This window comes from Gavialis gangeticus, unplaced genomic scaffold (assembly GCF_001723915.1).
Source record: "Gavialis gangeticus isolate Ggan-Ray unplaced genomic scaffold, GavGan_comp1, whole genome shotgun sequence".
Taxonomy (NCBI): Eukaryota; Metazoa; Chordata; order Crocodylia; family Gavialidae; genus Gavialis; species Gavialis gangeticus.
In genome coordinates this window covers 81,952,508-81,966,886 of record NW_017728992.1, presented here as the reverse complement: position 1 = coordinate 81,966,886, position 14,379 = coordinate 81,952,508, and the positions used below count along the sequence as shown (strand labels likewise).

At 40.9% G+C, this 14,379-nt stretch overlaps 1 protein-coding gene across 1 annotated transcript; it reads right to left on the bottom strand.

The window, feature by feature from the left end:
* Positions 1 to 9,660: 9,660 nt before the first annotated feature.
* On the bottom strand, positions 9,661 to 14,292 carry DSEL (dermatan sulfate epimerase-like). The gene has a single exon (XM_019524707.1). It carries the CDS (start codon positions 13,927 to 13,929, stop codon positions 10,279 to 10,281), a length of 3,651 nt encoding a protein of 1,216 aa, XP_019380252.1. The 5' UTR covers positions 13,930 to 14,292; the 3' UTR covers positions 9,661 to 10,278.
* Positions 14,293 to 14,379: the final 87 nt, after the last annotated feature.

The following is a 14,379-nucleotide window of genomic DNA, read 5'->3' as shown; positions in this document are numbered from 1 at the left end:
GGCACGAATGAAGTGAGCCCACAAAAGGTTGTGATCTTTGTATCTTATTTAGTTGGTCTTTAAAGATACATATCTACCCTGTTTTGTAACTGACTTCAGTAGTCCAGGATTTTATTAATGGTCCCTGCATCCAATGAGTTTACAATCTGAGGGACCAATCCGGCTATCCTTTACCCAAATTTAGGGCCTTGTTACAGTGTTAGTGCTAACTTGAATTTGGAGCAGTGACACATTCAAGCCAACAGTGGCTTGGAGGATGGAAAGGGAGGAATCCCTTCCACCTCCCATTCTGGGCTTCCTCCCTATCCCCGGGTCTCCCCCAGTACCTTCCACTTCACCCCTGGGCAGGGTGGACCTTACAGATGAGTGACATGGGTGACTGCCCAGTACACCATGGTCAGGAGGTGCCACATGCAGTGTGAGCAGTCCATGCTGACAGCAGCACTCTCCTCCTTTCCCACCCTGCCCCATCTGATCCCCGCCCCAGGTAGGAGGAGTGGTGCCCATCCCAGCCCATCCCCTGCCTTTGCCTTTGCCTCTGCCTCCACCTCCAGGAACTGAGCTGGGAGTGTGGTACTGGGTGGTGCTTTCTCTGCTTTTCACCCCCACGCCCAGATCATTGATGAAGATGTTGAAAAGCACTGGTCCAAGTACCAACCCCTGGGGGACACCACTGGCTATTTCCGCCAGGTCGACACAGATCCATCTATTAGTAGTCTCTGGGTCTGACCCCACAGCCAGTTTCCCACTTATCTGACCGTTCTCCTGATCCAGCCCAGCAGCTCCTCCTGAGGCTTTATTTCTGAAACTTTTACTAATACTACTGATACTTAAACTCAAAGAAAGATTGCCAATATACAAGTTTGCCGAAGGGGCCATTTTCCTTAAGTCCAGACCTGCCCCTAAGGCTCCCACACTGCCTCATAGTGTTCCCCCATCTCTTTCCGCCACCTGCCCCTGCAGCATTACTTACTTGTGACTGCCTATGCTATCTGTCCCAGGAAAATAGGCATGGAAGGGTTAACATTAGGGGTGTGCAAAATGGGACATTTTTCACTTGGATTCGGATTTGGCCTGAACTGGGGACAGTGATTCGATTCATTGATTCGGATCACTGTCCCCGATTCGATTTGTCAAATCCAAAACTGAAGATTCGATGCTGATTCAGAGAATCAGCAATTTGGCCATAGACACAGATTTAAATGTTTTTTTCTACATACTTCAAGGTACTAGGCATGGCTCGAGAATGCTGGGATGCTGGGGTGGATGGAGCATCCCACAGGAGGGCAGGGCGGGGGGGCAGCTGCATGCTTGGCAGTGAATCTGGAAGTGGACCAGAAGTAGTTCTGGTCCACTTCCATGTCCACCAGGGAGTGCATGGGGCCCCCCCCCCGTACCTCTCAGACTTTGCAATCAGCTACAGGGAGACCACAGTTGCCCCCTCAGACCAAGGAGACACCAGATGCCAAGGCAGGGGGGCACAGTAAGGCACCCCAGCATCCTCCTCAGAGGACCCGGAAGTGCTTCTGGTCCACTTCTGGGTCTGCTGCTGAGTGCGCTGGGGAACCACCCATGCTCCTGTGGGACCCTCCATTTGCCCCACCAGTGCAGCATTCATGAGCCGCCCGGTACCTTGAGGTATGCAGAAAAAACATTTAAAGCTGTGTATATATATGAATCATCGAATCTTTCTGAATCTCTCCAAATCAATTCGGAGAGTTCTGATTTGATTGGAAGAGATTAAAGGGTCTCCTGATTCAATTTGGATTCAGAGATTTGGCCACTAAACTGGGTCAAATATCCACCAGATTGAATCAGGGACCAAAGCTTCACAGAACCCTAGCTAACATGCCTGCCTGATCATCACTGCTGCCTGGCTGCTGCTGTTCTGGCCCAGAGAACAGCAGAAGCTGGGTAGGCAGTTTAACCCTTCCCTGCCTAGTCCCCTCAAACAGGTAGTGTGTGCAGCTGCAAGTAGGCAGGCAGGGGAGTATGGGGAGGGGGGCAGTGAGCAGGGTTCTAGGGAGCTGAGGAGGGCAGGGGGGTCAGTGGGCCCAATCTGGGCCAATAGGGAAGCAGAGGCAGGTGAAGTGTTTACATTAAGGTGTAGCCTAACATGAGTACACCAGCTTAGTGCATAGGCAATGTGTGAATGCTGACAGTACGGGAGTACAACTCCACACTGCTGCTGCTGCCACCAGGTTTTAGGTTTAGCTGGGCTGCAGCCCCACACCCCACTGTTGGTGCAGAAATTGCACTGCTATTGCCACCCCCACAGCTGCTTGGCCCTGGCTCTGGCCAGGCTGCAACCCTATACCCTACATCCTGCTGCTGGCAGAGAAATCTGTGGGGGCACAAGTGCCTCCCCCCCCCCAAATGCACCACTTAGTGCAACACAAGCTGAGCAGCATGGTTCAGAGAGAATCTTGCCTGGGAGTCATAATGAGAGATTTAATCAGTTTCAGGTGTTAATGTGAGACAATCCAGGACTTAAGAACTTCAGGATGCATCCCAAATTTCCATGTAACAAGACCCTTAGACATGCAAATTGAATTAAACTGAAATCAAGGAGAACTTGATTGAGCCTATAGATGATTCAAGGTAGTATCCACATTCATACGTTTAAGTGTTGCTCTGAACTGGAGTCACAAGAGGGTCAGGCAAAAGGGAAGGTAATAGTCATGATGATAACATTGTGATTGCTTTGATTAGGTAGGTATGATTCTCGATTCTATTTTAATGAATAATGCTAAAAATTCATTTCAGTGAGTCCTTTCCAAGTCTCATGTAAATAAAATGTTACATGTTCAAATTACAAAAATACTTCCAACTTTATTTCCAAATATGACATCAAATCAGTCACTCACACACTACGCATTTGCCAGCTTTACATCAATATTGAAGTACCACATTTTAACCTTTGATCTTAAATTGCCTACCTCTGTTTTGAACACATATAACACAGCAGTCTAGGCTACATGTTACTGTAAACCCAGAAGCAAAACTAAATGAAAACTGTCATACTGGAAACTATCTATAGTGCCTTTCAGGAACACTCTCTTGGGTGTCATTTGTCATAACATGACAAGACAATAAAAAAGTCATATATGACAATAAAACAAACATGCCAGAACATGACAAAACAATAAAAAAAGATTTAAAACATTCAGTGGGCCCCATTTATGAAACAATGGAAATAGTTATTATAGGAGATTAAAATCTTTGCCTTACAACCTCCCTTGCACCTTATATTAATATTCTTTATTTTTAGGGGGTTATGATCACCTACAAGAGTATTGTTGCTCTTCCAGTAGAAAATGGAAGTGTGCAAGTAGAAGAAACATGCCAGCTCTATGAGAAAGGTCTTTCAAGTTAACACCTGGAAGATTTCTCCTGAGGGAGAAACTCTTTTGCAAGAACCAACTGGTGGTTATACTTCTGCATGACTCTCCCATGACGTGGAGGAGTGAAGCAGCAGCATGCCCTGTGCCTTCCGCAGAAGGAGGGACTCCAATCTGGGAAAGGAGGGGAAAAGGGGGATTTTTCTGCAGCTCAATTCCTCCCATGGAAGGGAGCTCACAACCCATTCCCCAGAATGGGGTGTCCCTAATTTGGGCAACAGGTGGGACCTGCCTCACTACTCTACTCCCCCTCCCCCATCTGATGCAGGGCTGCAAGCCTTTACTCTGCTGCTCCAGTCCCCACCCAGATCAGTCTGAGATAGAAGTGGAGCACTGTCAAAACTTCCCATGCACCCACCTGGGGTTCCTGAGCTGGGGAACAGATGGGGGCCTTTGTCCCAGTGCTTCAATCCCCCTGCGACTGGGAAGAGTGGAGCAGCAACTGCTCCCCACATCTTCCCCAGACTGAGATCATCCCAGTCTTCCCTAACCTGGAAAAGATGAGGGAGAGGGTGGGAGAAGAGTCCATTGCAGGTTGAACGCTGGTACTGCTCCCTCTTCTAGAAAGATTTTTAGCGATGAACATTTCTTAGAAACGTACTTCTCTAGAAATGGACACCTGTTCAAGTCCTATACTAGGGAGAAAGTAAGAGAAAGTTAAAATTTTAAATGAATTTAAAAAAAAATCCATTATGAAAATCTGTATCAACGTAGAAACTTATATTTGTCCACAGAAAAATATTTACTGTGATCACCGTTGCAAAGGGAAAAAAAATCATTCACTATATCTGAATATATATATTATGAAATGCCACTCTTTATTAAATTGGCAGGTTTTGGTTTTGTTTGTTTGGGGTTTTTTTGAGAATTTCAGAGTTTGCATGCAAAACTATGTGGCAAAACCACTTACTATTTTTGCACAGCTCTCACCATAACCTTACAGAAGACATTATTAGGCCCATGTCCCTAGGACTGCTGTGCTAGACCTCTGAGTTTAAAAACATGCTAAACCTTGTGACCCTGACTTATTTACACTAAGGATATTTTACTGTTACCAAGAAATGTAAAGCAGTCTTAGATGGTGGAAAAGTAACTTTTTTTTCACTCAGAGGCCTCTTTACAGTGCCAGAATGGTGCATGTAAGTGAGAATTGAGCCCACCAGCTCAATTTTGCATGCTGAAAGGATAGAGGCTGAGCAGTCTCTGAGAGCTCAAAATCCCAAAATACTCCATGTTTGATCATCAAGGTATGATAAGATGGGGGGGAAAGGATACTTCATTTTGTTCTAAAAGTAAGTACATAATTGAATTGTCTTCCTTAAAGATGCTGTTTACCTTTCTTGGGTTTCTGAAAGAATAATTTAAACAAGGTTCTAATTTTCTTTAAAATATGGAAACATTTTTGTTCTTTTTTAAATTGAACTATTTGGTCTTTTTAGAATGTGGGGAATTATGGGTAGTTATGAAATAGACAGAAAGGAAAAGGACACCTGAGAACATTCAGTTTAGTTTCCATGACCATCCGAATGTCAGCATTAGTGAGCAGGGCTACAATTAGAGCTCTTTAGATAGCCGACATTGTCTGCTCAGTCTTCATGGAAGGACTGAATCTCCTTTTGGTATAGAGAGTACCAGTTCATTAATTTTTTTCCATAGGGCTATGTGTACAAATTGTGATCATATGTTTCCCGTTGTGATGATGAACACTGTAACTATAGAATACATGAACTCTTTCCTACTACAGGTGTCTAAATTCCACTAACATTCCTCATCCATCTGGTCCCACTGCTTGCAGTGGCAATTCAAATAAGATTAGGTCCCATAAGACAAGAACTTTAGGTTATTACAGACTTAGAACTGAATTAAAACTGTTGACATACACAGAAGAGGTTCCAATTTCCGGTTTCCTACTGTCTCCAGTTTTACTTCTTCCTGCTCCCTCATTCTATTTAACATGTAAATGAAACATATTTAACATATCAGTAGGAGTTTCTTCTACAGGGTCTCAGATGTACATTTCTTATCAAATATTTTCCTAACCAGAGTACATATTTCCAGAGCATTCTGCTTGGGTTTCTATACATTCAAGATGTAAGCCTACAATTTCAGTGCAAGGGCACTAATTTTTCCCACAACTGGGAAAAGTTCCAAGAAGTGCTTATTTACCTCATGCACCCTTAGTCACATGGGCCAGCTGCCTTAATTCACAAAACATTCAAAATGTAACAGTATAGCTATTTCATTAAAAATAGCCAGAGAATTGCCATATTGTCAGATTTCAGACCTCCCACAACTTGTTTTAGTTATAACTAACTAGCAAATAATTAGAGATAACTTTAAAGTATTGATTTCTTCAACTTAATATACTAGATTGATGTAACTTACTATTTTTCCACCTTCTTATCAGTCCCTAGGCACAATAGAATGAGTAGAAGATAAAACAATGGTCAAGGCATTCAGGCTTAATTTTGAACTACTTGAACATACAGTGTGTTAAATTCTGCTTTCATTTATACTCATGCAATTCAGATGTGCTTCAGTAGAGTTTTACAAGGGCAACAACATTTGACTCAGAGTCAGAGAACACACTGAAAGCATATTTGAATTCTAGGCCAAGTTGACTAAGAATGTATTTTTGTCCATAAAATTTAGGGGTGTAGGGGGGAGAGGCGAGGGGGGAATTGGGGGTACAACAGGGACCATTTTGTGGGGTTTATTTTTTGTTAAAAAATGTTCTCTACACCCCAAAGGGGAAAAAAAACCCTCCTTTTTTCAATGGAAATAGGTAGTTCTGCATGAAAAATTGTATTAAGGAGTTATTGTTTATTGGTAATTAGAGATTTGAAACTGGCTGCTACTGGAAACATACAAATTACCAACTTGTTGCCAGAATCTGTAATGTATGGCACAGATGTATGACATACAAGTTTGTTTCCAGTTTAATCCTATTACCTTTTTACACATATGCAACTTTTACTCAAGTCAATGGATATTGTTTGTACAACTGGACTTCAGGATCTATGAGAGCAATCTGGAACTATGAGAGCAAACTATGCGTGAAGAATACATGAATAAGCAGTCTTGAATAAGAGTCCTTGAATGGATTAGCATGGATCTCTGGGGCACTGCATTTGTATTATTTTAATTGTATACGGACTAAAAGGGTAAAAATTAAATCTGCTTCTCAGTGGTTTCTGTATTCTTATTTTTAAGTGCACTGTTGAATTTATGTCTATATTACAATACACTGCCCTTCAACTCAAATTTCTTTTTTGCTTTTGTGAGCTTAATCTAGTATTATAAAGCACTTCTACACAGTCCTCTGTGTAACAGACATATGTTCTTTTCTTCTCAGTGAGTAGAAATCCTTATCCAGGGGGTCTTTGTTATTGATTCTGAAGCAAATGCATAAAGTGCTCAGTTTGCTTAAAATAAATACATTATATATTGTGTTATTTTAAGTTCACATAATTTATGTAATTAGAATTCTGAAACATTGGTCCTGTTGCTTTCAAACTCATTTCTTTACCTTTCACTTAGCCTTATTTTTATGTTTTTCATCTAACCATCTCCCCAGTAATATCTAGGAATAATGGACCTGGTTTTCCATGGTCTTGCACCTTGTGGAGTCAGTGACATTCATTCAAAGGAACATAAAATGCTACCAAATCTGAAATATATAAGCTGATGTCAGAAAGTGCAAGACAGTGAAGTATTAGGTTCTGAATCTTACATTTGCTAGAATAAAAGATAGTAGTAATATGTAGTATAGGTCTACAGACATGAAATAACCCTGTATTTTGAAAGCCAAAGGGTTGACCTATTGATAAATGCATGGTCTTTTCCACTTCAGTTCCACAAAAAGCTGGTAATAGTCTATTTGCAGCCTCTCATAAATAACTGTCATGAAGGGATTTAGAGACTCCTTCCCCAAACAGAGTCGTTCCTAATTCTTACCTTGAGCAGCCCTAAAATATCTGACAGAGGCCTTTTTATTTGTTCTTATTCAAGCTCATAAATCCTGAGAATGGAAAGCAAATGCTGAGGCTTAGTCTGTCAAATAAAGGAAACAGTAAAAGGATCAGTGTAACCATTTTACATATGACTGATAAAAGCCTAGAGAGAAACTGGCTTGAGAGAATGATGTTTGGGATCCAAAGTTTCACTGAAATGCCACTGTATATTAACTCATTTTAATATTTATTTTTATGTGACATTCTACCTAGCCAGAGGTAAGACCTGGAAAAGATGGGATGACAGGGAACATACTGCCAGTCCCTGTTACAATCAAAGGAGAGTGACAGCAAAGTCACAGTTACTGTAACATTATCAACAGCTTTATCATGCTAGAGGCACATTTTGATATCATAATGAATGGCTGAGAAAAAAAGAAAAACAACAACTCCCCCCCTTTCATCTAGGTTAGGGAGACAGATAAAAAACATTGCAGAGGATGTAGAATTTTCTGGGGGAAAGACAAAGGTGAATGCCATAGTATTAAATATCAGTGACAAGATCAAGATATGCAGAGAAAAGCTCACTACATCTTGGCATTACCTAATGCTTGTCACCCAAATAAATGGTAATTACTTTACTGGCATATTTCAGTGTGATAGCACAAAACTCAGATTCCAGCTTCTACAAACAAAATAAAGCATATTTCATGACAACTTCATTTGTAAGAAAAACCAGATGGTAAATGAAACAGATGTCTCTGACATCAGTTATGGTTTGATTTACACATCTGCAGACATTTACAGTATGGATGCACTTTGAAAGAATGATGAAGGAAGATAAAGGAGGCGAGTTTCAATGTCTATAAACCATATTAAAAAAAATTGAAAAAGAAATACGTGGTTCAAGGTAAAATAAAATTTGAAAAGAGCAGCGTGAGAAAAAAGCAGCATGACAAAGGCATTACAAAAGCAAATATTCACCTTACAAAGGGTATTTGTTTCTAAAACAATCTTCCATAGTAATACACATTTAAAGAAAAAAAATCCTATTTTAAAAATCATCAGATACTGGAAATAAATTACTGAGATAAAACATCACAGTACAGGGTAAGTGCCATTCCAAGAATGTAGAAAAAGCCTCTTTGAAGAATGAAGACTTTAAACAAAGAGTAACTGAGATCAGCCACAGGCTGTTGCTCATATACTTACTCTACAGAAAAATTACACATCGCTTAGTAAAATAGATCTAGAGCAGGAGGCGGCAACCTTTCAGTAACAGCAGGGTGAATTAAGCTCAGTCTTCCTCAGGCAATAGGTGGCCACTTGATGGTGCCTTCTCACATAAACATGCTCAGCAGGCAAGATAAAGTCACCTGTCGGGCTGGGTCCAGTCTGTGGCTATAGGTTGCTGACCCCTGATCTAGAGATTTATTAGGACTCTTCTAAAATTTAGGCTCCCAACTTATGCAAACTGGATGCATCTACACATTCAATTAATATGTTGCAATAAACTCCAAGCTGTTTTGAGCTGGAGTCAGCTGCTTATGCGTGCCGCACTGCAAGCCAAGGCAGAGCAGCCTTGGGCTGGCAGCAGGCTCAGGGGGTCAGCCCCAGGGTCTGGGTGGCAGCATGAGCTAGTGGAGGGGTTAGCTGTGGCACAAGGGTGCAGAACCTGCAGAGCCATGAGGCTAGTGTGAGGCATCCCCTGCACTTTAGCAGCCTTGTGCCCCAGTCAACCCCTGTCACCATCTAAACGCGTGTTTCAGCCTAGTTAAGTACTCTGCTGTAAAACAGTACTGTCCCCAACAGTACTATCTTACAATGCAGTTAATTCATTTAGTGCACCCTAATACTGGCACATGCGTAGATGGGAACATTTTACTGTGGAGCTAATTAGCAGTAAAGCACACGTGTAGATACGCCCACAGTAACATGTACCATTGATGGTTATATTCACTATTTCCACTCAGTGAGGCACACACAGTTTTGTTACTGGCATTAGGAAATTGAGAATTTATGCCCAAGGGTCAGCAACAGAGAAGATGCTTGAGAGTGCAACCAACTATGAAGAAAGGATGAGTTTTGGAAGAAAAAAAAGACGTTCTTGAAGCTTCTCTTAGATAAGAAGCTGGATAAGGCAGCAGCAGCAATAGGGCAGATATTAGAAGCTTTCAAATCCATTTAGAATTTATTAGGCTAGAATTGCACCAGAGTTGGATAAAAGCCATTAGAAGCTTCCCAGTTGAAAATTTACTCCTGGATTTATGGGGTTTTGAAGGATTCTTTTTTTATTTCGGGTTTTTTTCTTTTCTTTTTTTTGGGGGGGGGGGTGTCTTTATTTTTTCCCAGTGTTTATTTTCTGTTCACAAAAAGTGCCAAATGGATAGGCCTGCAGATTGAAGTCTTCTCTTTCTCCAAAGAATAGCTATAGCAAAGAACTCATTGCCATATAATCCTGCGAATAAAGAGATTAGGAACTAGTTTCATTGGAATGCTGATTCCTTTCTGCAATGAAAGTGATGCAGGACAGCCATAAACTTAGTCTAACCAAGTTTATGGTTAGTTTGCACCACTGAAGGAGTGAAATTCAGCCAGAATATATCATCAAACCTGACCCAAGGTTGCTATTGGTAGCCTGGAAGTGAAAGGTTCCATATCCTATTACCACCCCCTTGAGCTATACCATTCCCAGCTAGTAATTTTATTAAGCTTCACACAGCTTTATTTGAAAGGCAGCAAAAGTAGTTACAAGTGTAAAAAAAAATCCTGCGAGAACAAGTATCTATTTTTTTTAAAATAATCTCTCTCTGCATGTAACAGACTGTACACACATTTTACAAGAATAAACAAACTTCTCTAATCTTATTAATAAACTGGTGAGTTGGGGATCATTAGTGCAAATTACTGCTGGCCTGCAGCATTTAATCTGTAAACTTTGGGTATCCTAAGTGGTCCATTAGGGAACAACAGATGTCCTCAATCAGTCTAATTTCTTCAGTAGGCATGTTTTGTTTCCAAGCATGGATACTAATCGGTGATATTTCTCCTTCATAAGGAAGGTAGAAGAGATTGGTGGAGGTGGCAAACAATATTTGGTTTAAGCTAGCAGGAGAGAGAGGAATACCGAGAAAAGCAAAAATTGTTTCAGCTGTCTGCTGGGGAGAATTCACAATATCTTCAAACTTGACCAGCTGATAATTTGTTGGCAGCAAATCTCCATTTACTCTCAGTGCTGCTGCTGTGTTTGCTATCCACAAATGAGACAGCACAGAAACTGGATTTGAATTAGAGGCTGAGAGTTCTTCCCTCAATGATTCATATTCAAAGGTGTAGCCTGAATTTAAACTGCACCTTACTTTACCATTTTCTACTTTAAACAGTTTGGCTAAGTGCTGGGGAATATTTTTCAAGGAGTAGAGGCTTGGCTTACTGTTGTACAACATTGAGTAGATCCATGCCCGAGGGTCCCTTACTACATACAAGGCCCTCATTGAAGGCCCTATTATTTCTTGAAAGAAAGGAAGCTTCAATGTCCAGCTCCCACTGTTGAAACTAAGTACAGGACGTGCATTTGGATAATAAACAAGGTGTCGCCTCAGTTCCCTGATGTATTCAGCATCTTTGTCCATGTTTCCTCTCATTTTGCTTTTTTGTTCTGACAAAGATTCTCTCTTTCTAGATCTCCTCTTTCTGTCTTTGCTTATGGTAGAATGTTGAGCTAATTTAGTTCTGCTGGCTTCATATAAATGAATATTTTGTAAGTGTAGTCTGGTGTCTTGAATTAGAGACTGGAGCCAACCTTGCAGGAGATGGAAATGGCCACGTTGGACATCAGATGCCTTCCATTCACATGCATCAACAAATGAGTCAATTTCAAATTCAGTTTCTGGGACATCAAGGTATCCTGTGGGAATTCTGATGTATATGAAATCACTACTGTTGAAAAAAAGTTGCTTTAAAATTTCTGCTCCAGAACCTGGAAGTGAAGTAATTACAACATCTGGCAAAACAACAGGGTTTCTTTCTGACTGTTTGGCTCTATTGCTGGTATCAGGTTCCACACTTGTCGTGTCACTATTCCAATTTGCACAGATAGGCTGAGTGCAGGTGCTCCACACATCCACCAGTTCAATAAGCCACAGGATGATAACCAGTAAAAGGATCCAACGCAACATTTTGCTGAAGGAAATATAAAACCGCCACTGGAAAGCCAGTATTACCAAACTAATACCCAAAATTAACCCTGCTATCATATTCACTTTGAATCCAAATGGGAAAACTGTCCTGTCACTTGTTATATGCTTCTCGACAGCTTCAGTGCCTAGACCAAATTTGATAACTTTGCTTTCATCAGCCACCTTGGCAAAGCCACCAAATCCCAAATAATTGAACCTCATCCTCAGATTCTGATAGTCAGTCACAACAGAAACAATATTCTCAGTGTTGTTTACATTCAGAGAAATCTGAAATCCAGATTTAGAATCATCAATAAACCTGCAATTAGAAACATTGACATAAGGTCCATAGAACAGGTAAGCAATCCTTTTTACAGTGTTTTTTATAGAAAAGGTGACATTTACAAACTGAGTCCATCGCTTCTTGAACTCGGCTGCTTGCTCTGCCTCTTGTATCCTTGCGACAGGGCTACTCCCATGATGGTCAAACCAAAACATTTTATAATGAGCATCCCACACATCCATCATAGCTCCATTATATTTGTTCTTAAACTTGTAAGGTATATATTTAAAATCAATATCAAGATTATGAAAGAAGGCACTGACAGAGCTGATGGGAGAGTCTTCCTCCGTTTCAATATGGTCTACTACTAGCAATGTCTGAGTATTTAAAAGTAGAAGAGCACGATATACACTTTTCAGTTTCATTTCAGAAGTGTAGGAAGATACTGCCTCACCACTCACAAACATCTTGTCTCCATACTGGGATGCTGTGATAATTTCCCCACTTGCATCTCCAACCTCATCACCAGTCCATTTAAGCCATTGTCCACACTCACCAAGTTGTCCCTCCCAAGGCTGATTGCACTGGCTTGTTGGTGATGGGGCAAACACCAGCACATTATTCAAATGACTGAACTTAGGTCCATAGAGAGCCTCTGATACAAATACCTGTCCATTAGGAGCAAAAGTAAAGGAGTTCTGATCTGGATGTTCATGCCCTGGATTGAAACTTCTCCACCCATCAATCCAGGAATACGGTTGAAAATGAACAATGTCATAGACTGCACGGCCACCAAGCTTTCCAGATTTAAAAGACACAAAGGTGTTGGTCTGAGTGTTTGGTAGCCCAGCCCCATAAGTAACAACTCCCCAGTTAGGAAACACATGCATCTTAGCAGTGCCATAGCCAGGAGGTGGCTGAGGTGTTAGTTCTGCAGCATACCATATATATTCAGTGTGAAGAGTGCTCCATCTTTGTGCAGTAGATGGCACCATTGGGCCATCCTTGGGTCTATGCTTCCTAATCTGCTGTGCTAGCCAGTTGCCAGCTCCATTCTTCATTACAAACTTATCCAAGAAAACCAGTTGGCTTTCAGGGCCATAAAACCAGTTATAATTAGAATCTGCTATACCCACAGTCCTCTGAAAGCCTGGCAGCAGGGTGGCATAATAAAACCAATAGTGCATTTTCAGCCAGTTGTTCTCTAAGTTATTCATACCAAAATGGCGCTGAGCCAGGAAAACATATTGGGTTATTGACTTAGCTGTATAACTACCATAAGCTACTCCTTCATCCAAAGAGCCATCTACAATATGATTGAGTAGAAACATAGTTTTCTCCATCACATCAACCACAGTATGTTTCCAAATATTTGCTTGAGATTCTTTGCCCACCCCAGTAACCAGGGTCCCTGTGAGTAATGCTAGCATATTAGTAGCTTGGTGGTTATGGAGAAGTTGTTTCCCCCAAGAATGGACCTTTGAATATTCATACATTTCCTCACTCACAGACCATATCTTTTCTAGGTATTTTTGTCTTCTAACACTACCCAGGGAGTTATATAGAAAGTCAAAAGCAGTGGCAAAACCTGTTAAGGAATGGCCAAGTGGCACTTCATCTCCTGGAGCATTCTCAACCAGCCAGTCTTTGTAGCCAGCCATTCTGTCCATATACTCTAGAGTGAAATCAAACGCAGCCTTATCTTCTGGGCACAGCAAACAGTAAAATGCTAAGGGAGGCAGATTGTTGCCATAAATCTCATTCCATTTTGCAGCAAAATCGGCATGTTTGGGTGGAGGTAGGTAATATGATGGATTGGATAGCATAACTGTCACTGCACTTCTAATCACTCTAAACAGATGCAAATGACTTGTGCGGGACTTCTGCCTCAGTGCTGGTACATCTTCAGCATCAAAATACAGGCTTGGATGAAGAACAGGTTTTCTCAGCTTCTGGCTGGCGCTGAAACTATGCAGATTTTGCTTCTCATATTGATCCATATTTTCTGTGAAATTCACCCAGTCAGATAAATTGCTTACAGATTCTTCAAAAGTGGAGACAGCAAACAACACTAATGCTAGAAATAAGGTATGTCCTGTAAACAGCAAAGCCATGATCCATTAGGCAGTTCTTTCTCTTCAGGCATGCATCTCTTTACAAAACACTATGCTCAGATATTAAAGGTTGACTAGGTTAGTATAAAATAAATCTTTTAAGGCAAATTTTTCCTTTAAACAGAAGAGAAGACCAAATCATGCCATAGAATTCAGTGGATGCTCAAGCTGAAGCACACTTTTGAAAACACTAGCAGTAGCAGAAAAGTTGATGCCTTGTCTGTCTCTATTCTGCACAACTACAATGGTGGAGAACAACACAGGAGTTCTAAAAACATGAAAAATTCCATGTAAAACATAGGCCAATTATATATATTCAAGGGACCAAAAAACTTAATGTCTTTCTAGCCGAAAAACACAAAAAATCCTATATTTCATTACAAAAGGAAGATAAAGGTGAAACTGTCATGTTTCAAAAAAAAAAACAAAAACAAAAACAAAACAAAAAAA